At 46.5% G+C, this 24,919-nt stretch overlaps 1 protein-coding gene across 1 annotated transcript in view; it reads right to left on the reverse strand.

Annotated features, from left to right (window-relative positions):
• The window catches only part of KSR2 (kinase suppressor of ras 2), a 464,385-nt gene that overhangs the window by 72,717 nt on the left and 366,749 nt on the right, over window positions 1-24,919 (reverse strand). The window contains exons 8-10 of the mRNA XM_053588475.1: window positions 13,141-13,217; window positions 10,009-10,151; window positions 3,436-3,604 (exon numbers count right to left, since the gene is read on the reverse strand). Coding sequence (XP_053444450.1) covers window positions 3,436-3,604; window positions 10,009-10,151; window positions 13,141-13,217 — 389 coding nt within the window. The remainder of the gene's footprint in view (window positions 1-3,435; window positions 3,605-10,008; window positions 10,152-13,140; window positions 13,218-24,919) is intronic.

The raw sequence follows: 24,919 nt of genomic DNA on the forward strand, positions 1-24,919 counted from the left end.
GCTTTGGGGAAGGAGATGGAACACTGCCCCTGAGGTTAGAATTGATTTATAAACCTGAATTTATAAACTAGAATTGATTTATAAACAGGTCTGACTATCTCAGGATGCCAAGCTCCTGGTTCTGTGCCTTGCACCAGTGGGTATGTGACACACACTACTCTCTTTTATCATAGATAAAACAGCAAAAACCTTGGCCTTAGTTAAATTCCTGATTCTATCAAATAGTTGGAGTCCAGATAGATGAAATTTTTGATTCTAGAAAGTGGGGTATATAGGATGGGAAGCAACATATTCAAGGTGATAGATCAAAGTTTTTTACTTTTTTAAATAAATAAGCATCCTGAAATAAGCATCCTCCTTATTTCAGGGACCTTTCTTCCTATTGGATAATTTAGGGCTTTCATTGCATACAGCCATTTTTATTAGTTAACCAGGGGCTAAAATAAAAAAAAAAAAAAAGAAAAACTACCTGCTGTTCTCAAGAGGCTTAGCTGATCCCTTCCCTCCCTGGCTCTGACTGTAATGGAAGAATTTGGTGTCTGCAGAAAAGGTTAGCTGGCAGTTAAATGCTTTTGAGAAGGAGGGGCTGGGCAGTGGAGACCAAAAGTCTGAGAAGGGACAGGTGTCAGGCTACGAGACACTGGCGGATGCCTCCACACCCAGAGCCAATGCCCTCCTTGACCCTTCCGTATGCCATAGGACAGCTTGTTCCTGATGACTCAAAGTGATAAGAGTGGCTAGAAGAGGAGGAAAGACGTCTCTAGGAGGCCTATTCTTCCTGCTGATGACAGACACCAGCGAGAAGGGGCTCCAAAGAACAGCTGGTGACCCCACGTGGGCTGCTTGGGAGAGCTGGGTGGCTCCTGGATTTCTGGCATCCAAGAGGACTTAGGACCGGGGAGGCTGCAGAGGAGCTTGGGGAGACAGGCAGGCCACGTAGGAGGAGATTCTACTGTGACCCTGAGGCCTCTCCAGAGAGCAGCCATAGTGGTCCTCAAGAAGGATCAAGTCATCCTCTGCCTGAACCTTTCAACTGCTTCCCAATGAGTCTCAAATAAAAGCTAAGTTCCCGCTAGGCCTCAACCCTGCAGCTCTCAGTCCCAGGTGGCACCATTTTCCACTGCTTATTGCTCTTGTGGCACCGCTGTGATGATCTTTCAGCACCTTACCATGGCAGGGCCTGTGCCCTACTCCCCTGCTTTCAGAACCCAGCCACTTTTGACTTTCAACACAAACATGCCCGCTTGCAATTGCCCACAGCATTGCTCTTTTCCTTTATAATTTATAATTTTATTTTCATGAGTATGTTTGCTTGGTTAACATCTGTCTCTCCATTGTACTATAAAGTCCATGAGAATAGAGTCTGTTGTGGGCAAAAGAATGCCCCCTCCCACCTGCCCCATCAAGATGTCCACATCCTAATGCCTGGAAACTGTGAATGCATTTACTTTACACGTCAAAAGGGACTTTTCAGAGGAGATTAAGTAAAGGATCTTGAGGGGGTCACATTATCCTGGATTGTCTGGTGGGCTCCATGTCATCACAAGGGTCCTTTGAGAAGGAAAGTCAGAGAGAGAGAGTCAGAGAAGATGTGATAATTTGCGCAGGGGTTGAAGTGAGAAGAGGCCATAAACAAAGGAGTGCGGGCAGCCCCTTGAAGCTGGGAACAGGCAAGGAAATGGATTCTCCCCAAGAACCTCCAAAACAAACCAGACCTGCTGACACCTTGATTTTTTTTTTAACCCAGTAAAACTTCATTTGGGACTTTTGACTTCTAGAAATAAATTTCTGTTGTTTTAAGCCATTAAGTTTATGGTTACAACAGTGACAGGCCATGTGTGGTTTGTACATCACCCCATACCTAGTACTTAGTACTTGGTATGCCTCAGCCTTGAACTCCACCAAAAACCCCAAAGTTGTAGGACTTTAAAATATACCCCATCTCTACGGACATAGCCCAGATCAAAACAGGGTGGGCAGGTGATATGACTGGTGTGTCCTCAGCCGGTATCCATCCAGCCAGGTGGGTGGGGGGCCCTCCATTTGTTTCCCAGCCACCCACTCACAGCTGGTTAAACTGGAAAGTATGACCTGCAGCTGAGGACCTGGGATTTTTTTTCCCCCCCATCCTAAAGCTTGATGACTAAGGAGAAAACCGGCCCCTAGACCAGCACTATCTGGCAGAACTTTCTGTGATGACGAAACCATTCTGTCCCTGAGCCGTCCAATACGGCAGCCACCAGCCACAAGTATGTTGTGTTGCATACTTGAAATGTGGCTGGTGTAAGTGAGGAATTCCATTTTTTTTTTCTTGATTAAATAACATTTTTATTTGGTTTACATTTTTTTTTTATTTTTGGCTTTCCCCTTTTTATTTTTTTTTTTAGTTAAGTCATAAACACATAGATCATGTATACATTAATGCATTTATGGGGTATAATGTGCTGATTTCATGTAGAATTAGGAACGCTTACATCACACTGGTTAATATATACCTCATCTCGTTTACTTAATTATTGCGTTAAGACATTTATACTTTATATTAATACATTTTTAATTGCATTTCATTTTAATTCATTTAAACTTAAAACGTCACATGTGATGAGCACATGCCACATTGAACAACACAGATCCAGACCCTGGTTCCGACTGTCCACGCCAGTCGCCCTCCTGCAGTCAGCTGCAGTGCCGCAAACAAGGCAGAATTGGAAGCATTCTTGGGGCCCCAGAAGAAGTGCAGAGACCCTTAGATCTGGTCCAACTGAAAGAGGAAAAGTGTCCCATTCTTAGATCTAACCACAAAGTGGGCCAAGAAGCCAGAATGTCTAATGAGCAGCTGCTCTACCTTCTTCTCAAAGCCCAGTGTATACTCACTGGTCAACAGCCCAAGTGCCCTAGGAACCTTCCAGATCGTCTCTTCCAACTGTGTTCTTTGGAAGTAAAGTCACCCAGCAGGACACAACCAACCAGATTGCTCATACAAAGCCCCGTCCTGATGTCTGGGTTGAACACAGCCCTGCTCAGGGGTGTGTTCCCTAAAATCTGCAGCACAGGATCCTGCCACCAATTTTAACTAATTGAACTCATAAGGCACCTGTCAGCTCCAGTGCAAATGGCTCCCTCTGTGACTCAGACCTAGGTGAAGACCCTGAGTTGCTGCTTATACGCAGAAAATAGAGTCTCCAAGAGTTCCTGCACCTGTCTGTCAAATGGAGCTAATAATATTATACTTACCTTGTGGCTACGCTAGAGATTAAATCAGGTAATACCTCCTGGCAATTACCCAGCATATGACAAAGGTCAGTCCATGCACTACCACCTTGCCTCACTCCCTGGTCATCAACCTTCAAACATAGGCTGTCCCGAGCCTACCCTCTCCCTAATGATTGCCCCTCACCTGCTGCCCACCCTACGTCTCCCCAGCCCTGGAGGTACCTGGAAGGTTGAAGTTCTTCTGTTGCCTTGTGCACTGCGGGGACGGGTGCAGGGGAGAAGGCGGCGTGGCACTGGGGGGCAGGGGGGGTGCCGGTGAGGATGGCGTGGAGGACGTCGTGGATGAGGGGTTGCTGCTAGAGTCTGGCTGGTATGGGACAGGGATGTGGTCCTACAGAAAGAAAAATGGACAGATGTCAGGGACAGGCTGGGACACGGAGACAGAGCTGAAAGGGTGAGTTGAGCAGGAAGAGGCCCCTGCCCCAGCATCCTCAGCGACTCTGACCCTTTCCTCTCTCACCAAATTCTTCCAAAGTCCTGCCTGCTTCACCATCCCCACGGCCAGCACCCAGCTATGGAAGGAGCAGTTTCTGTAGTCACATTCCTGTCCACTGCTCAGAACCCAGAGTGAAAGGCTACCACATAATGCAAATCACACAGGTGACAGCCACATGCCCTGTGCCTCTTTGATTCTGGAAAATCCCACGCTGAGTCACCCAGAATGTTCTTCCCATCCTGACACCTCTCCTCCTGGGTGTTTATTAAAGAATTAGCGGCCTGACAGCTCCAGATCGAGCGTGAGAGCGAGCCTCTGGCGTGTTCACTTGTGTGTCAGTTGGAGCCAAGACTCGCTCCCGACAGCTCGGAAACAAGGTTGAAGGTGGAATCCACGTGTACCTTGATAGCTGGGCTTGTGAGCAGCATAGTGAGTTGAACAGTGTCCCCTCAAAGATATGCCCACCCAGACCTCAGAATTCATTCCCATTTGGAATAAGGGTCTTTCAGATGTAATTAAGGTAAAGATGTTGAGATGAGATCACCCTGGATTAGGGTGTTCCCTAAATCCAATGACAAATATCCTTAAAAGAGGCAGGCTAGGACATTCACAGAGAACAGACAGGTGTAGACTGGAGTGATGTAGTCACGGCTGAGGAGCCATCAGAAACCAGGAGAGGTGTGGAATACAGTCTCCTCTTCACCTCCTGCTGTGACAACCCTGCTGATGTCTTCACATCAGATGCCTCCAGAACTGCGTGAGATTGAATTTCTCTGGCTTTAGTCCCTTGATCTGTGGGCTTTTGTTATGGCAGCATCAGAAAACTAACACAAGCAGAATCCAGACTCAGATGAACCACGGCTACTGCTTTAATCTGCACAAAATGCTTAGCCTCTCCATGCCTCAGTTTTGGCCACTGTAAATGGGAATAATGGTAACACCAGATGCCCTGGGCTGCATGGAGATTAATGGTACGGAAGCTCGTAAAATTCTCAGCATAGTTACCTGTGACAATTTTTCGCTCTTTCAATCACTCTTTCAAAGTGATTTTTCACTTTCTTTTGCTTCAAACCAAATATCATCTCTCCTGTCTAAAACCATCTTTTTCTAGAACCTTCAATTTTTCACTTTCTACTATACTATTCCTCTCAGCATATAGACAGGCTGTGCCCGCTCCCATCCTTATATTCAAATTCCTTTCAACCACCTTCCATCCTTGTTTCTCTTGTAGCAAACTCCTTTGAAGCATAATCTAGACTTATTGGCCCCCATTTTCTCCCTTTGAAACTCACCCCCCAAAATGGCTTTTGTGCCATAAAGGAAGGAATAATTGCCTTTATGGAGGAAGGAATTATCTCTACCTCTTTGAGGACAGATATTGAGTCTTTATCATCTCTACAGTCATTCTGTAGGTGGGGACAGTGAGACTCAGAGATGGGAGTGACTTCCTGGAGTCACACAGAGAGTTAGTGACCTAGGTTCCAACTCCCAGCCCAGAAACAGAAACAAAGAAGTTTTACTAAGGAATAAGAAACTCACATCTGACTCTGGAAATCAAACAGAAGCACGTTACTTCTCGGATTCCCACATGTCAGCTGAGTGCTGACCCTGACATGGCAGTGATGCTCACTGCTCTCCCCTGGATGTTTCCTAAGTTTCCTCTCAGCTGCAGCCTGTGCTAAATGGACAGTCCTAAACAGACATACTTGTTTCCCAACTGCCATAGCCCACTGCCAACACAGGACCCCTGAGGGCCAGGACAGTGACCTACGGGCTTGCATTGGGTCCAAGGAGCTGGCCTGAGCTCAAGACCATCCTTCCTCCACATCCGGTTCAGGAGGCCCAGCTCCTAAATGGTGACTTCCCTTTCTCTTACTGCCCCATGTCCATCCTCGCCATAGACAACTCATTTCTTCTGGGCCAGCCCAGGCAGGTCCCTGTTCCTTGCAACCAGTTGACAACAGTGAGGCAATGTGCAGCCACTTCCAATAGCTCAACTGCGGCAGGCACATCTGCCGCCCCTGCCACTGCTGTGAGTGGCTTTTTTTTTTTTTTTTTTTTTTGTGGTTTTTGGCCGGGGCTGGGTTTGAACCCGCCACCTCTGGCATATGGGACCGGCGCCCTACTCCTTGAGCCACAGGCGCCACCCATGTGAGTGGCATTTTTGATGCTGTGATGTAGCAGCACCAGGGTAGCAGACTGGTTCCCCCCAGAGACTGGCAGATGCCAACGCTACTGCTACTTCTCCACCCAACTCCATTCCCATCCTCCGCTCCTCCTCCTCCATTCTTCAGCTCCTCCTCTTCCATCCATCCTCCACCAGGACCCTCCATATATTCTTCCTCCTCCTTCATTCATCCTCTTCATCCATTCTTCATCCTTCTCCTCCTCCTCTACCCATCCTCCTCTCCTTCCTTTTGTCATCTTCCTCCTCATCTTCCATTTATCCTCCTTTTCCTCTTCCATTCATCTTCTTCCTCTATTCTCCATTCTTTATCCTCCTCATTTTGCTATCCTGTCTTCATCTTCTCTCTCTTCCTTCTTCCTCCTTCTCTTCCTATTTCTCATTTCATTCTCCTTCCCTGTCTTCCTCCTCCTCCCTCTCTGGCTTCTTCACCATCAAGCTATTCCCCACAGCTTGAATTCCTGAGAATTCCTGAGAATCCTTGATACGTATCATATATTGAAACCTTTCCACAACCCCAGTGATGTCAGCTGTTCTCCTGCTCAAATAACATAGGGAAAAACTAAGGCCAACAGATCTCGAGGTAATCTGCCACAGCCACACAGCAAGTTAAGGAGTGGAGCTGCACACCCCGACCTCCAAAATCCATACTCTGACCACCATGCCAGGTGAAAAAGCAAGGCCTCTCTGAACCCGATTGACGGAGCTGGACAGGAGAGAAAACAGGGAGCAATGAAAAGAAAATCTTCAGACCAAACTGGCTCAGAAACCTACTGCACTAACCACATCATTGCCTGACAAGAACAATCTGTACGAAGGCGGTGAGAAGAGGAGAAAAAAATAACCCGGCCCTATGATAGATCCAGTCCACCTTCATGCCAAAGCTGCTTTCTTAATAGATGTTAATTTATTTCCCTCATCAGATTATCCTGCTAGCAGACAAGCAGAACAATGTCACAGTCACTGATTCATCAGACCCATGCTTCTGTCCTATATAACACCAAAAGGCTCGTTTTGTTTGCGAAGTCAGAGAGAAAGATCTTGAGGTGACTCTGAGCTCCTCAGCCCTCAAGATGTCACAAAGGAAGAATATATTATGAGGGATAAAGTTATTTCCCAGGAGTGTCACCATTTGCACCCTCTCAGCCATCCCAGCGGTGGGGACCCTCTCTCCCAGAGACCTGTATCTTTTGTGAATGACAATGGACAAGTGAACCTAGCCTGACATTTTGATGGGAGACCCCAAAACTTAAGCTGATAATAACAGCTAAAATTTCCTGGACATTAACAATGTGCCAGTAACTGCACTGAATTCTTTTGAACGTTGTTTATTTAGTTCCATCTCCACGACAACTGTCTGAGGTTGGAGTTGTTACTACTCACCATGGGCATTTTTAAAACATAGCTACACATCCATCAAGAGCTTGTGTCTATGTCTTCTCCCTTTGAATCTGAGCTGGTTTGTGACTGCTTTCATTAGTAAAGTAGAACTCTAAAAGTTCCACCTAGTTTGCTAATTCAGTTACTTTTGGAGGCAGAAGCTGCCATGTAAGAAGCCTGACTACCCTACGGCAGCCACACTGTGAGGAAGCCCAAGCCACAAGGCCAGCCCACATGGAGGTATTCTAGTTGACACCTCTGCTGAGCCCAGACTTAAAGTCATCTCAGGCCAGGTAGCAGAGATGTGAGTGAAGGTACCTAGATGAGGGATCAGAAAACTTTTGCTATAAAGGACCTTGACATAAATATTTTAGGCTTTTCGAGCCATGTGGTCTGTCATGACTACTCAATTCTGCTCTTATTGCACAAAAACAGACACCAAAAATATAGGCATGGCTGTGTTCCAACAGAATTCTTTTTACAGAAACAGGTGGCAGACCAGATTTGGCATTGGGCTATCCTTTGCCAATCTCTGTTCTAGAGGACTCATCCCTTATCTGTATGATTTTTTCCCAGTCGAGTCCCTAGACATTATAGAACAGAGACACACCATCCTCTCTGTGCTTTGTCCCAATTCCTAACCCGTGGATTCTGCGAACATAATAAAATAATTGGTTGTCATATATCCCTAAGTTTGGGATGGTTTGCTGTGCACAAGTAGATAAACAGAACAACCCCATTTAACACAGGAAAACTGAAGCTCAGAGACATTAAGTTACTTGATCAAAGTCTCACAACTGGTATATGGAAAAAACCAAAGCTAGCTGCTAGGTTTGCCTGATTCCATGGTCCAAGCTCTTTCAACTGCTGGGGAAGATGCCACTAGGTGCCAATGGTGAATTTCTCAGAGATAAAAATGGGGAGTGACAGCATAAGAAGAAAGGAACACAACAGCTATGGTGAGCAGACATGGAGGAGAGGTGAGAGAGAGAGAGATAAAATTATACACCACAGCCTCACAGGCTACAGTCAAGACACTGACTTGACGCAATACAAGAAAGCTGTTAAATGGTTTTTAAGCAGAGAGTAGGACCATTGAAATTATATTCATTAAGTCTCTCCATGGCTGGGTGCAGTGGATCACACCTATAATCCCTGCACTATGGGAGGCAAAGGCAGGAGGATTGGTGAGCTCAGGAGTTCCAGACCAGCCTGAGCAAGAGTAAAATTCTGTCCCCACTAAAAATAGAAAAATTAGCCTGGTGTTGGAGGGGGACCTATAGTCTCAGCTACTTAGGAGGCTGAGGCAAGAGGATTGCTTTTGCCCAGAAGTTTGAGGTTGCTATGAGCTAGGCTGATGCCACTGCATTCTAGCTTGGGCAAGAGAGTGAGAAAAAAGAGAAAAAAAAAAGAAACAAAGACATACCCCCACTGCTGTGTGGGGAGTTGATTGGGAAGGCGGCAATCCTCTCTCTGGCCCATGAGAGGTCCCCATGAGGACACTCATCTGGGACCTCCTCCAATCTCACATTGAAGTTTGATCCCTGGTGTTGGGGGCGGGGCCTGGTGGGAAGTGGTTGGGTCATGGCGACAAATCTGTCATGAATGTCTTGGTGCCTTTCTCGAAGTAATAAATAAGTTCTCACTCTGTTAGTTCCCATGAGAACTGATTGTTAAGAAGAGCCTGGCACCCCGTTCTCTGTCTCCCTTGCGTCCTTCTTCTCTCCACATGATGCCTGCTCTCCTTCACCTTCTGCCATGAGTAGAGGCTTTCCGAGGCCCTCACCAGAAGCAGATGCTGGTGCCAGGCTTCTTGTACGGCCTGCAGATCTGTGAGCCAAGTGAACCTCCTTTCTTTAAATGTTACCCAGCCTCAGGTATTCCTGTATAGCAACGCAAACAGACTAAGTCATTCGCCTTCAATGTGGCACGTGAAAGCCTCACACAGTGGTGGGGATATGTCTGTTTCTTTTTTTATGGAGGCAGTGGTGGGGATATGTCTGTTTTTTTTTTTATTCACATATTCACCTGTGAGGCTGTGGTGTATAATTTTATCTCTCTCTCTCACTCTCTTGCCCAAGGTAGAAGGCAGTGGCATCACCTATTGGCGTGTGCAAACTTCGCCTCCTACTGCAGGGCTGGAGTGTGCCTGGCAGAGCTTTGGTGCAGTCCCATCAACAAACCAGACAAAGGATGTGGAAATCATGCCAGAAATTTCTAGGCCCCCATGGACAGAAAGATGCACCGAGGACCACCTGCCTGAGGGCAGAAGCCCACCAGATTGGCCGTTTGAACTCAGGCCCCTAAAGATGTCCACATGCTGAGCCAGAAATTGACCTCCTTTCCTGGGTTTGATTCAACAGTTGTGTCAGAAAGTCCAGAAGCATCTGCAAAGCTGCTCCCAGCAGATGGTGACACCTCTCATGGAGCAACCCAGTGAAGTCTGGACCACTAAGGCAACTCTCGTTAGTTCTCTCTTCCCATCCCTATGTGACCTCTTAGACAGCCTCATCCATTCTCACTCTCATATGCCATCTCTCTAAATGAGGTTTATGGCACATGAATCTCTCCACTGATGACTGGACGTCCCCCAAGTTTCACTTAACACAAACCACAAAGAATTAGGAGACCCTAGGGGCTGGCAGGGAATGGCATATCAGTCCCTTCCTCCCTCCTACCCTCCCCTAGCAGTGTCAGGCCCACACACGTGGACCCAGAGGAAGCCCAGCCTTACCTTATTGATTTTGTTGGTTTTGGGCAGCGTCTGACTGATGTGCAGGTCTGAATACCGGGGTGGCTTCCGTAGAGGATTGTTGATGTCACAGGGGACAGACTCTGTGCGGACTAACCTTGCTGGGTCCGTAGGGTCAAAAACACCGATTTGGGAGTTTAAGTACCACTTTGGCTTTGGTTATGCTGGGAGAGCATATCTCAAACCCCACCCCGAAGCCCCCCCCAGCCCCCCGCTGAAATTGGCAGAGAATTCACTAAAAGTGACATTCATTGTGTCACTGTGGTGAGATCTGGGCATTCTCTGTACTTTTTAACATTTTGTATTATCAATATATGACTATGGACAATCAAGTGCTATAAAATTACTGAAGCTCTCAGGTTTTATCTGCAAGGCCATACTTATTCATATTGGTATTCATTTCAGAATTGAAACTCATTTTAAACAAGAGGCTCCTGATTTCTCAGGGCCTGTGATTAGCAGACAAGCTCAGGGAGGCACCTGTCCCTGACCTTCTAACCCCCATGCTACCATCATTTTTTGTTATTTTGGGGATTTCTCAAACCTGGGAAGCCTGTTGTACATTGAAATACTTCATTTGCCCTAAACAATCTCGGATCCCTGAAAGAGAGGTCAAGTGCCCCAGTCCTCCCCTCAGTATATCACGTCGAAAGCCACATAGGAAGCTGGGGACACAGCTGACACTAAATAAATGCTTCCTGATCTCAATCATACTACACAAGTCCCTCTGCCTTCTGTTACTTTTCCTGCTCACAGGGAACATGGTGAGGGACAAAAGTGAGCAGCTCATATGCAAATGTACAGCATTGTTACTTGTTAGCTGGTTTTTCTCTTTTCTTTTTTCTTTCTTTTTTTTTTATTGCAAGGGTGAGAAGAAGGTGTTGGTTGAGAAGTTAAAGCTTTGGACTGACCCAGGGATTTAATTTCTCTGCTTAGCCTGAGCTGCCATCACCATGGAAACTGACTATATTTTCAACTTCTAACCAACAGGGGGTGAGGGTGGGGGGGAAGAGCAAGAAGCTAGAGGACTTCTGGAAAGTTCAGTGTGTTTTGCACCTACAGGTACCTGCTGCCTTTGAGCAAAGGGAGCAGGACCCTGGAGGTGGGTGGGAGGGAGCCCTTCTTTATGTGTCAGCCTCCGAGAGTAGGTGGCCTTCCAGAAGACTGGTTTCCACATCCATGTGGGAGTCAGGCTCTAGCAGAACCCACCACAGAGAGGAACTGGGTGGGAGGCAATGTCTCCAGGGACACTGACCCATGGAAAGGGCTCAAGAGAGGCAAGAATTTAGGTTTTAAAATAGCCTCATGGAGTGTAGATAGTTATTCAAGGAACAGATGGTTCTCAATTAAGGATGTGGGGTGGGAAGGGGCAAGAGAAGGGAGCTGATGACTTTGCTTCAAAATCATCAAAAACCAACACCCCATTGGCTTTGGGAGGTATCACAGTGCTTTCAACTGCAGTTTGTCTCCTTGTTTACATTTCCCTTGGGTTCAATCTAAAATAGGATGGATTCCCTGAAGCAGCTATTGACCAGGAAGAGGGCAGACAAGTGGGAAGATGTGGAAGAAGGCCTGGGTACCAGATTAGCAAGCTGCTACCCTGACATTGCTCCCTGGGGGTTCTAAGGCTCTGCTGAACCTGTAGATTGGGGGTTGACAGGGAGGTGGCCCCAAGAGTTTAAAATACAGAACCTCGTAAGTGGTATGTAACAAACTGGCCAACATATGGGGGTGGTCAACACAAGGAGTGCAGCCTACAATACTGATACGTACATGTGGTGCATGTCCAGTCATGTCCATGACCTCCTTAAATGAGGTCAACTTAAGGAGGTGGTCAGTGCAGGGAGGCGGTCAACTATGAAGGTTTTACTGTATTTTAATAAATTGCTAACATTTCAAAATAAATCTATGGCACATAGAACTCTCCACTGGGCTTTTGTTTGGAATGTCAGAAATGCTGGCGACATGGGTTGGTGTTGTTGCCAGAGTAGCTACTCTCTCTCCATGTGGTACTTGGGCTCACCAGCTTCTCCCATTTAGGACACTAGCTTGTCCACAGTAGGCATTTGACTTTACGTGCGAGTCCTGCTCTACAGCAGTGTGTCTCAACATTCAAGTGCATAGGAATTCCCTGCAGATCTTTGGGAAAATGCAAGTTCTGAATCAGTAGGTCTGGGATGGGGCCAGATACTGTGAATTTCTAAGTGGCTGGGACCATAAACCATGCTTTGACTAGCAAGGGTCTGGACTGTGATGTCTTATAGAATGCTCTGCGATGATGAAAATGCTTTACATTTGTGCTGCACTATCCATTGTGGTAGCCACATGTGGCCACTGAGTCCTTGAAATGGGGCTGGTGTAGCTGAGTAATTGAATTTGTATTTTTCTTTGATCTTAATTCATCTCAGTGTAAGCAGTCAGATGTGGCTAGTAGTTAACCATGTACAGAGTTTCCTGGAGTGGCGTGAATTGGAATATGGATAATGAAGTCTGGGGTTGACCATCCCACAGGGTGAGGCTCAGGGCAACTCCTTTGGAAGCTGGATTACAAGGCTTCCCAAAGAGGTGTCTCCTATTGACTCCATGGCAGACTGGGAACAGTCTTTCCTTCTAGTCTTTCTAGACAAACTGCTCTTTATTTTGCATGGTGGAATTCTGGTAGTGGCTTTCCCAGGGTTAGCTGCTACCTGGACAGGTTGGCCCAGACAATCAGAGAGTCCCAGGGGACAGGACAGAGATTGCCCAAACCAGCAGACCCTTCCCCATGCCCACTTCTGCAGGCCCAATTGATTGAGTCTGGAGAGCACAGAATGGAAAAATACACAGCCATTGCTTTTTTCAGTGGGAAGGAATAGTGGTGTGATTGAAGGGAATTAGGAGAGAAGATGGGATGAGACAGTACAGGTTATGGAGGAAGGAGACAAACCCAGGGGCTAAAGTATCAGAGGCCACTGCAGCAGCAGGGAACAGAAAGACTAGGCATGAGGGATGGATAAAGGAGACAGATGTCAGAGAAGGAATAAGATAGACAGGGTCAACCTGGGTGGGAGCACTGTCTTGAATGGCCTTCAGGAGCCCCCTCACCCCACCCTACCCCTACAGCAGTAAGTGTTAAATACTTACCTCCTCTATGGATGATGAGGAGGTGACAGGGTGGGGCTTCTTTGGTGCATTTGTTGTGGCACTTTAACCTGAGAGAGAGAAAGAGACAAAAGAATGGATGGATGAGTGGGTGTATGAATAGACAGATGGGTGGATGGATGGGTGAATAGATGGGTGGGCAGAAGGAAGGGTGGGTGGATGGACAGATGAGTAGAAAGACGAATGTGTGAATGAATGCATAGGTGAATGTATAGATGAATGTATGGGTGGGGGGGTGAAAGGATAGAGGGATGTATAGGTCAGGGAGTTGGCTGATAGATGTATGGGTGGGTGAATGAATAGATGGGTGAATAAATAGATAGGTAAATGGATGGGTGGATGAATAGATGGGTGAGCAGAAGTGTGGGTGGGTAGATGAACAGATAGACAGATGTGTGAATGAATGCACAGGTGAATGTATAGATGAATGTATTAGGGGATGAATGGATAGAAGGATAGTTGGGTGAACAGATGGGTGGGTAGATGGATGGATGGGTAGATGGAGGCATGGGTGGTTGAATAGATGGGTAGATGAGTGGGTGGGTAAATGAACAGATGAATGGTGGATGGATGGGTGGGTGGATGGGTGTGTAAATGGATGAGGGGGTAAATAGATGAATGGGTGGGTGGGTGGGTAGATGGAGGCACTGGTGGTTGAATAGATGGGTAGATGAATGGGTGGGTAAATGAACAGATGAATGGTGGATGGATGGGCAAATGGATGGGAGTAGATAGTTGAATGGGTAGTGGATGGATGGGTAGCTGGATAGATGAGTGGATAGGTGATTGAATTCATAGGTCAATGGATAGATGGATGGATAGATGGGTGGAAGGGATACCCTAGAGTTCTGTGAAGCTCTGGATACCAAGATGTGAAGATGAGCTACAGCAAAGAAAATGACCTCAGCAAAGAGGCTGCTGCCATCCTACTCTCTCAAGTCAGTCCTGGATTGACTGCGTGGGTGGCAACGGTCTCACCAACAATGCCCACATGGACTTCATGCTTTGAAAACTATGAAACATGATTTCCCCTATCAGTCCATACCATCAGCATCACTGCAATCCTAATCATCATCCAACTGAAGACTCATTTATCAGTCCCTGTACTAAACGTTTTACATACATTATCTTATTTGACATGTATAACAACCTTAAGAACTGGGTATCATCATCATTCCCCTGTTACAGATGGAAAAACTGAGATTAACTGACAGAAAAAACCTAGATCAGTGGTCCCAAAGGTGGATTCTCATTTTCCTTAAAGGCTTAAGCTGTAGGAGACATTTGACCAGGTTTTCCAATTAAGATGAAATTGGTAACAGGTATTAAGCTTCATGGGCAGCCAAAGAGTTTAGAGTCAAAGTATCTTTCTTAGAGATAAGCTGAAGATGTCATCTTGTTCTTCCCTGTATAGTTGCCTGGTTTCACAAGGATAATAAAAATCCCAAGTTACTGCAGACTGGCTTTGTCTTTTTCTTTCAGAGTTTTATGTCAGTAGGACAGGTAGACACTGGAGGGCTATGAATGTCCCATCCACACCCCTTGGGATTCTTTTACCATTTTTGTGCACACCAGCCTGACTTCCAACAGCCAACATCTTTGCCAGATGGCTGCCCTCGGGCTGCTTAGAGGATTAGTACTCAAAGAGAAAGGCATAGACACTGTACAGAGAGGTGGGAATTCTGAATTGCACCCTATTCCTCTCTGGGGGTTTAATAGTTCTCTTTAACAGAATGGTTTGCACACCCAGACAGACTGAGTCAGCCCACAGAAGCTGGAAGACAGCAAGCAGCAATCTGAGTTTGAACAAGCCCTCCAAGTGAGTCTCAGGTATGAGAATCACAAGGCTAGCTGATTGGGACTTTCTGTGCGCATTGCCCCAAGTCTCCTTTGCATTCAGTCTTTCATGGCCCAGAACATAGAGGGAAGTGAGGAGGAACCTGGGCTCCATGAAATGATGCCAGATCACACTGTGAGAACCTGAACCCCACTCCAGCTCTTTCAATCTGACTCTCGGCTCAGAGGTCTCTAACAGGTGCCTGCCCCAGTCCTAGATCTGGACAGGTGACACTAGCCACAGGGAAACCCTGAGGCAGCACTCTGCTAAATGCAAAATGAACCTTTCACTTATTCATCAGACACTTGACTGGGCCTAGTGTGTCCCAGGTATGGGAGACATGCAGTGGACCAGGCAAAGAATGCCCCTATGTTTTAGTGAGGAGTTATCAGCACGTAAGCAAAGACACAGAAGTACAACTGCAGGCATCATAAGATCATTGAAAGTAATGCAGGGAAATGGGACAGGTAGGGATGGAGATCTGAGCAGGGTACAGAGCGGGGTCCTTGGGCAAGTCCTGTGACATGGGCAGACTGAAGCCTGGGATGCTCTGAATTGGGTAATTGCCAAATGGGAGTCCTAGCATGAAGTTTCTGCACTTGGAATAGGTGGGCTTACCCTGGAAGCTTCTGGACAGAAATTTTTCCTTTCTGACACCACCACCTATGAGTCTTCTCTAGCAAGCCAAGCTGGAAGGGTGACTTGCAGATACAAGCAGGCAGCAGCATGCAATCTCATCTAACCTCTGGACCACGGCCAAACCAGCCTGGGACAGGACAGGCAAGGCCTCCTCTGACTTTGCCCTATTTCTTGCTCGCTTCTCTGACTTGTTGCTTGTCTCTTGCAATAATGGAAAAGCCCTCCTTCACCTCTGGCCCAGGAATGGGGAAATGAAACACTTCTCCTTCCAGCCAGGGGCTTCAGAAGGCAGCACGCTCTTATACCCATGCTCATACAGAAAACCCCAAGAAAAATATCTCCGATGCCCAGACACCTAAACCCTGCACAGAAGTACAGATGTCAAGAACTGGAGGCTGCACATCCAGGATTTACTAACAGAGTCAGCAGGATTAGTCGAGCCCTGAAATTGCACAGACCCTACAGGGATCACAGTGAGACATACGCTACGTCCCACTTATGAAGAATCATTTCCCCAGCTGGAAATGCGTACGAGTCCCCCTAAATTAGACTTTTCCTTTTTTCTGCCTATGGAAGAGCGAGATAGTAGCATACAATTTACCAGGAAACCACCTGCTTCAAAATCACATTCCCAAGATTCAACCTCGGAGGTTCTGATTGGGTGAGTTGTCTGCCGGGAATGTAAATTTTTAGCAAGCACACAGGAAAGCTGGAGAACCACTGTGTCAGAAGAAAACACATTCTACTTCCAGATGTGAGATGTCTGGAAGCCTGAATCTTCCAAAATACTACAGTGCCCCCCTCAACAAGGAAATGGGGTGAGGAAGTGTATGGAACAAGCCTGGGTTCAAATCCTGACACAACTCCTTCCTGGTTGTGGCAAGTTGCTGACCTGCTCTGAGCCTCAGTTTCCTCAACTATAAAATGGGGACAATCACAACATCTGCTTCCCTGGGTTGCAGTGAAGACTGACGATCTGAGGCAGACAAGGTGCTTTGGACAGATATTTGGCACACTGTAGGAACTCAAGAAGTAGCAGGTACTATCTTCTCCTTAGAGTAGTTATACCATAATTATCGCTGGTTTGAGCAGCAGATTTCTACCCTAAGACCTTCTGCTAGAGGACTTTCTCTGCTGGAAAACTTAGAGCCCTAAACCAACCATAGGTGGGAGAGATCGCTGAATATTCCAGTGACTTAGAGATATGCCCATTGTGAGATTTCACTCCAGTTGGCTCCAGCCTTAACTGGCTGTTTGATGTTCTCAGTACTGGTTGCCCTCTCTCCTGGTCTCAGTTTCCCATACCTCTCCTGGTGTGGTCTCAGTTTCCCATACCTCTCCTGGTGTGGTCTAGGACCAACTCTCCAATAAGTTGCTTGCTCTCAAATCCTACCTGTGGGTCTGCAGAAATAGAGGGGCCCAGCAAAGACACCATGATTCTTAAAAGAGATTCTGAACACCCACATGGGATGCCTCATGGCTCTCACATCAAAACCAAGCCCTCTGCCTCATGGTTCCTCTATGTCTCTTTGGTCCCAGGTCCTTATGAAGTTGGTTCTCCAGGTGCTCCGTTCTCCAAGGAGGAAGGTGTGGGGGAGCCAGAGGACCACCCCTGATAACGTGAGAGAAGGCAAACCTCCACACCAGGTGTGGGGCAGGAAGATGTTTTTGAGTGTGTTTTAGGAGGGCAGCTCTGAACAACTCCCAGTCACCAGGGAAGGGTCCTAGATGGCTCCAGAAAATGCCTGAGTAGTGCCCCTAGGTGCCAAACAGGTCGATGTTTTAGCAGGCAGGGATGCAACACACTTGGAGTGCACACAAATGCCATGCTACCCTCATGGAGCCTGGCAACTCAGAAAGGATTTATTTAAAACTTGCATTGCAAATGGTTATTTATTTATTTATTTTAGTTTCTAAGGCTTAATAGGATAAGCTTCAGTTATGGAGAAAAGTTGCTTACGTGGAACATCTCATTTCCCCAAAGGAGCTGCTGGCTGAATAAGACATTGTCTGTGTCTGAAAATTAAATATGTGAATTTATCTTGAGGGCAGAATCTGGGTCCTGCTCAGTGTTCTATGTTCCCTTTTCTTCTCCCCTTTACTGAAAGCTGCCCGGTACCTTGTATGGTGGGGAGGAGGAGAGGCAGAGGGAGAAATCTGTCCAACACTACTAAATAGGAAGTCCTCTGGTCTCTACAAATTTTTTTGAAAAACTACTTCTATTTCTCCTAAATCATATCCCTCTGGGCAGTCCCTTTTTAATTCCTTCCTTTCTCTCCAGTGTAAGGGGTGAGGGGTAAAGGGATAAGGATTTGCCCAGAAGCCAACTGAACCTCCATAGATCTTGCCCTGAATGGTGGTAGGACAAAGGATCTCTTTTATGGGCAGCTCTGTGGTTTCCTTAGCAGATTTGTCATGGCTCCCACTGAACCTGTGAAACAGACACAAGCCCATAGCCAGGCATGGAGCTAGGATCAGCATGCCAGCCTTCCAGCTAGGATCAGGATGACAGCCTTCCGAGAAATGACAGGCAAGACTCCGGCTGGGGAAGGCTGTCATGTCAATGTCAACTGTGAATTCTTTCCACGAGTCCAACTAACTTAAGAAAAGTTTGCTCCAAGCAGCCCCAATCCCTCTTTTTTCCTACTTGCTGACTTCAACGATCCACTTGAGTAAGGGCTCCACTTTACTTCTAATGTGCAAATGGAGTATTTAAAAAACATGCCCCCTGATACCCAGTTGAGGAAACATTAAATAAGCACTAACTTTGAGCCATAATAACCTGTTTACTCTGAACAACAATCTCATAAGAAGTGGATATTGTTATCCCCAATTTAAAGCCAAGAAGACTGAGGCTCAGTAAACAGCCTACCCAAATAATAAAGGGCAGAGTTGGGATGATTCCTTTATTCATGCATGCAAAAACAACATTATGTGTTCCTCCTCTGTGCTGAGAGCTGTGTGGGCTAGGCACTGGGGGTGCACTATAAAACAGGATAAGAGTTCTATCTTTAAGGATTTTACAATCCAGCCGTGAATTTGTGGCTTCAAATATGAACTTCTTTCTACCCATCTCATTGCCCCTAAACTGCCTCTTAGCTGTGAGTCCATCTGGATTTGAACCAGGGTTTTAGGACTTTATTGGCAAGACGTCCTCTCTCTCCAGAAGCTCCTATGGAGATCTTCTCAACCAACAAATGTTTACTAAGCACTTACTATGTGCCAAGCAGGGTGACAGCTCTGGAAGCATGAATAGAAAACAACCCAGGTGCAGCCCTACCTTCAAATGGTTTAGCTTCTGGTCAAGGAGACAAGCAGGTAAACAAACACAGTGTAGAAGTATGACATGGAGTGTGACAGGAAAGGGCAGAGTGTGGCACTCGAGACTTGAGGAAAGTCAGGGAGGGCTTCCTGGAGGAAGGGACAGCTAAGCTGAGCTTGAAAGATGAATGAGAGCTAGCAGAGGTGTGCGAGAAAGAGCCGGGAGAAGCAATGGGGTGCAAAGATGGGGCACTGAGTGAGCACGTGGTCTGCTGCAGGGGGTTTGGATGAGTGAAGCTGGAGCTGTGGGCATGAAGGGGGAGGGATGAGAGGGACAGAAAGAGAGCTAAGCAAGGGATGGAGCAGAGTCTCATGATGAGATTGGATTTTATCCTGAGAGCAAGGGGAAACCCATGAAGGAGTTTACACATGGAGGTGAACGCTGGCCAAACATGTTAGAAAGACCCTCTCTGGCAGCAGATACTTGCAATTAAAGGCAGAAAGTTCCCTTCTCTCATTATCTTCCCTGCCTCCTACACCTGCTTTCCTTTTTCCAGGTCACTTCATTAAGTGCTTCTGAAGACTTCTTGCAAAACAAACCACACACCCCTCCCCCCAAATCACTAAACTAAATCATTACTCCCTTCGCAGTGAGGCCTGATTCACCGCATACCCAGGGGGAGCATTTTGGTCTCTTGTGGGTTCCCCTGCCGTCTCTTATTTGAACCGGTGCTTCTAGAATTGGCCCTGCATGCTCTCTGTGCAGGACATCAACATACCTCTTCCCTCGCTGCTGACAACGCAGTAGGGTTTAGGTCTTTAGCCCACAAGTCTTAGAAATAGAAACCCAGCCACCATACAAATGAGCCAAGAGTGGTGGGGAGAAAGAGCGTATAGGCTCCCGGGACATCACGAAACGTTCCCGGGAAACCCCTGTGCTGTTCTCTCTTCATGAGAAGACACTGGAAGGAAAACTGTAGATCTGTTACCTATCAGAGATGCCCTCCGCTCACATCCCTGAAAGAGTAGAAAGTGACCATAGCGTCTTCTTTGCTCTTTGGACCTAAAGGTATTTATCAGAACACAAAGACACATTTGTTATCTTTCCATTCCACAAAGGACGATGGGAGAGTCTACACATAGAAGGCTGGGGGAGGGAAGGCTTTGGTCCAGGGTCAGTATTGAGACCAGATTCTCGTACTCCAACTGTTCAAGAGTGAGCAGAGTGGATGGGAGCTGGCATTTGCTGATGGCCCACTGTGCAGCCAGCTCTTTGCCTAGGTCTTTGTGGCTAGAAGTCTGAAATCCTGATGGCCTCTGTTTCCTTGAATGCAAAATGGGGATAGGAATAGACCCTACCGACCTTCCATGGTTGCTGCAGAGACTAAATGTGATCGTGCATGTATTTAGCAAAATGCCCGGCACCTGGAAGCCCTCAACACGTGATATCATTATTATCATCGTCACATCTAACCCTACTTCCACTCCCAGTAGATTCATGATCATTCCTCACATTTGACTATAATTAGACCTGCATTTTTGCTTATAATAGGTGAAAATGCATACAAGGGACCATTAATTCCCATGAAAATTACTGCAAAAAAACTGAAGTGTTTCTATTAATATAAAAATAAGTTCAAGATTCAAGCTGGTGATCTCTGAAATGCACGCTCCTAATTATATCCTGCCAATATCCTGCCTGTTGTACAAATTCCTGAAGCTTCCAGGAACTTCACAGCAGCTGCAACGTCAGCACTCCTCCTTCCCCCCGTTTCTTAAGGTCTGGGCAAATTAGTGCATCCAGCGGCTCAAACCAAGCATGGTTACATTCCGCTTTTATCTCCTTCCTCATCACCGGCGGCTGCAGCCATTTTGCAAAACCAGGATATTTTCAGACAGAACAGGATATTTGGATTCAAGGACACAGGTGAGGAGAACACACAGGGCAAGGAGGAGGCTGAAAAGTGCGTGAAATCCAAGTGAAAATATCCAGTAACACAGCAAAATTAGATAAAGAACTACGTGGTTCGTTTAGGTGAAAATTAGTCAAGTGACTATTCACATAAAAAGAAAAGGTACAAGCACGTCCAGCCAGTCACTGCGGGCGGGAGGAGAGAGGACGCCCATAGACAGCACTAAAACACCACTGGAATGCACTGGAAATCTTGTGCTAGGAAACTCATGTTTCCAAATGCTGTGCTTTACCTTCCTAGGAAAACAGTGCCAGGTCTCACTCCTACAGAAGTGGGCAGTAACCTCAATTGGAACACATATTAACAAAACGTTTTTAGTTAGCACAGACTTGTCTCTATTGTAAGGTGACCAACCTAGGACAGACTGAGGGGTTTCCAAGCCCTTGGGACATTCAGGGCTGAACCTGGGAAAATTCCAAGCAAATTGGGATGCTTGATCACTCTTTAATATAATAGGGATCATACTCTCTGTATCACATTATAATTATACAATGATAACCTTATAACATACCCTATTGACTTTATTTGTATATAAAGATTCTCCCTGTAAGTTGAATATTTTAATAATGACTCTATGCACAGGTTGGTTGAGCAACTGAAAGTTGGCACTCTGAAAATGAATCACACACACCACAGCCACCCTGGTTGCAAATGAGTGATGTATTATATAAACCAGGAGCTCTCCATCAGGGGCAATTTTGACCTCCGGGGGACATTTGACAATGTCTGCAGACATTTTTGATTGTCACAACTGAGAGTGAGGGGATGCTAATGACATTTAGTGGGTGGAAGCCAGGGACACTGCCAAACATCTGCCAGTGCACACAACAGCCTTTGCAACAACAGAGGATGATCGGGCCCCAAATGTCAATAGTGTCAAGGTTGAGAGGCACTGAAATAAACCCTTTAACATGTCTTCCAAGAAGCTGGCTGGCTCAGAAAGTTCCATAAGAAAAACAGAAGACAACAACTGCAGGAAAAGTAGGAAATGTGCTAAATTTTCCAAAACTTTGACCTTGGTTCAACCTCTGGAAGTTGATTTAGTGGGTTTCTTTTTATGCACTGTATTCATAGAAAGTCAGTTTTTTTGCATCTAAATCAATGCTGCACAATTGAAAGATCTGAACGGATTAGGCTCAGTGTACATTAGAGAGGTTTAGAAATTTCCCCAGAATCATCAGTGAGGAAGTGGCAGAACAGAGCAAGGACCTGAACTCAGTTCTTTCTGCCTCCAGAGTGTGTATCATTGCTGTTGTTTTACTGACATAAGTTGGGTTTTCTAGAAGCAGATTCTGAGATTTTCTTTTTCTTTGAGACAGTCTCAAGCTGTCGCCTTGGGTAGAGTGCCCTAGCATCACAGCTCACAGCAACCTCAAACTCTTGGGCTTAAGAGATTCTCTTGCCTCAGCCTCCAAAGTAGCTGGGACTACAGGCACCCGCCACAACACCCAGATGTTTTTTTGTTGCAGTTGTCATTGTTTGGTGGGTCTGGGCTGCATTCAAACCCACCAGCTCCGGTGCATGTGGCTGGCGTCCTAGCCTCTTGAGCTACAGGTGCTGAGCCAGATTTTGAGATTTTCTTTTTTCATTCATTCTTTATTGAGATAGGGTTTCACTCTGTCATCCAGGATGCAAGCTGCAACCTCAAACTCCTAGGATTAAGCAATCCTCCTGCCTCAGCCTCCTGAATAGCTGTGACTACAGGCGTGTACAACCATGCCCAGCTAACTTTCATTTTTTGTCTTGCACTCCTGGCCTCCCAAATGCTAGGACTATAGGCTTGCCCTGAGATGGGTATTCTTGCAAGTGATTTATTTAGGGAATGGTCTCAGGAGAAGCCTTCTCCATAGAGGCAAGATCAGTAGTAGGGAGGACCTAGGCTAGGAAGTGATTTCAGAAGAATGTAGTCTCAGCATGATCCCAGGACAAGTTCTGGAGCATAAACTACACTATAGACGCTGTTTGCCTCAAGGCAAGGAGGCTCGGTTTGGCACCTATGGCTCTGAGCCACCTGGGGGAGGAGGACAGGCCTAGTCCCAGGGACCTTTGGGTGAGGCAGCTAAGATCACCTGACGAAAGCCTACTGAGAAGGCCACAGGTATTCTGTAGAATTAAGCAGCAGCACCTGTAGCAGTGGCTGAATGAGGTCACAGGGAATCTGAGCAGAACACCAAGACACATGTGGGTCACAAGAGACTGTGATAATCCTCTGATTTTATCATCCTGTTCTCAAAGAACAGGAGTGGTCCTTCCTTGCTCCTAGAGCAGAAAGTATTTTAAGCACCTATAAGGTGCTCTGAAATCCCATGGTTGGTCAAATCCTTCCAATCAAAGGCCATGAGAACAGATGATCCAAAGAATGTCTGAACTCCCGGTGTGCGCTCCAGGGATGGGGGATCCTGACATCAGCCTTGTCCTCAGTAAACATCTCACTCTCAGGCGATGAGCAACACCCCCTTCCCCAACCCCATCCCTCCCTGGAGCCTCAGGTAACAGCAGCATGAATCACGGCAGTAACTGGTCCATGGAGCAAGGTCCAGTTCTGTGGCTGCAAAGCAGAATCAGTTTCACTTCCTTAAGTCCCTGCCTGGTACAAAACAATTGCCAAGATGTGGTCAAGGCCTTTAAAGTCCTGCCCAAACTGTTTTGTTGGTCCAGAACACCTGACCTCTGCTTCACCTGGTGAACTCTTCTTCCTTCAATACCTAGCTTCTTTAAGGTCCTCCTGGACAGGTTCCCTTGGTATATACAATGTACCCCCCAACCTCAGGGTGGCCCCATAGCCCTTTCACGAATGATAGCATTATCTACTTTTTTAAGAGACAAGGTCTCACTATGTTGCCCAGGCTGGTCTTGAACTCCTGGCCTCAAGCGATCCTCCTGCCTCAGCCTCCTGAGTAACTGGGATCATGCAAATCACTGCAGCCACCTCTTATCTACCTTGTTTATGTCCCTTTCTAGATACAAGTTTCTTTACTCACATTCAAGTACAGAAACAAATTATCTGGGAAGCTAGCTAAATGCAGATGTCTAGGCCCTGTGCTCAGAGGCTTGAAGCATGGGGAAAAGACTGCTGGTGTCTGCAGCATGAGCTCAGGAACCTGCAATGTTAAGTTACCACCTTGATCCTGGGACAGGTGGGGCCAGGCTATAGAGACTGTGAGCACCCTGAGGATGGCATTTTCACCCCCCAGTCCCTGTGCAGCTGCTCAGCCAGGACTGGCTGACCTACCCAAAACCAAAAGAGAAGATATGTGGCTAAAACAAGCATAGGAGACAAGTGAAATGCCACCTCTACATCAGTGGCTTCAGAGGATGTCCCCCTCCCTCCCATACTCTAGCCCCTGCAGAAAAGAATAAAAATACCCCTCAGTTCAAACTCTCATTTTCTCGAGAAGTCACCCAAATCGCTGATGTGCTTTTCCTACAAGCAGTGCAGATAGAGACAGAGAGAATTCCAAGGAACTAGACCTCAGCACTGTGAAGACCTGTGGAGGGACCTTACAAGTAGGAAGGCTACAGATGACACCTGATTGAAGGCTGGGAAATCCATCAGCCTCTTGCTACAGAAGCAAACTTCTGCCAGCTGAATCCAGTTATCAGACAATATGTGGATTGTGCTGACATCCGACCACTCAGAGCTAAACTCCATTCTGCGCTCATGAACCTATTAGATGAAAATGCCTCAATTTAGATAACTGCAAATTGCTTTCTGAGTCTTAATATCCTATTAGTTCATTAATCTCTCTATTCAGAACGCCAACAAGACAGCTGATGATAATTCCGGAGGAAGTGGGCATTAAACCGAAGCGGGAGAGAAGGTTAGACATTAAGAAGATGTTTTTGGCTTTCTGGGTATAGGGGCGCCCCAAAGTTAACTCACAAAGTTAGTGATAGCATTAGCTTGCCTTGATTAAGCATTTGTAAGATGAGCATTTCCCTAATCAATTATCTTACTTTTAAGAAAACAAGTTATTAAGTTACCTCCATTTTACAGAGGTAGAGAAAGAATCTGAGGCTCAGAAACTGACACAGCCCGTTG

The sequence above is a fragment of the Nycticebus coucang genome, chromosome 4 (genome assembly GCF_027406575.1).
Source record: "Nycticebus coucang isolate mNycCou1 chromosome 4, mNycCou1.pri, whole genome shotgun sequence".
In the NCBI taxonomy this organism is placed as follows: Eukaryota; Metazoa; Chordata; class Mammalia; order Primates; family Lorisidae; genus Nycticebus; species Nycticebus coucang.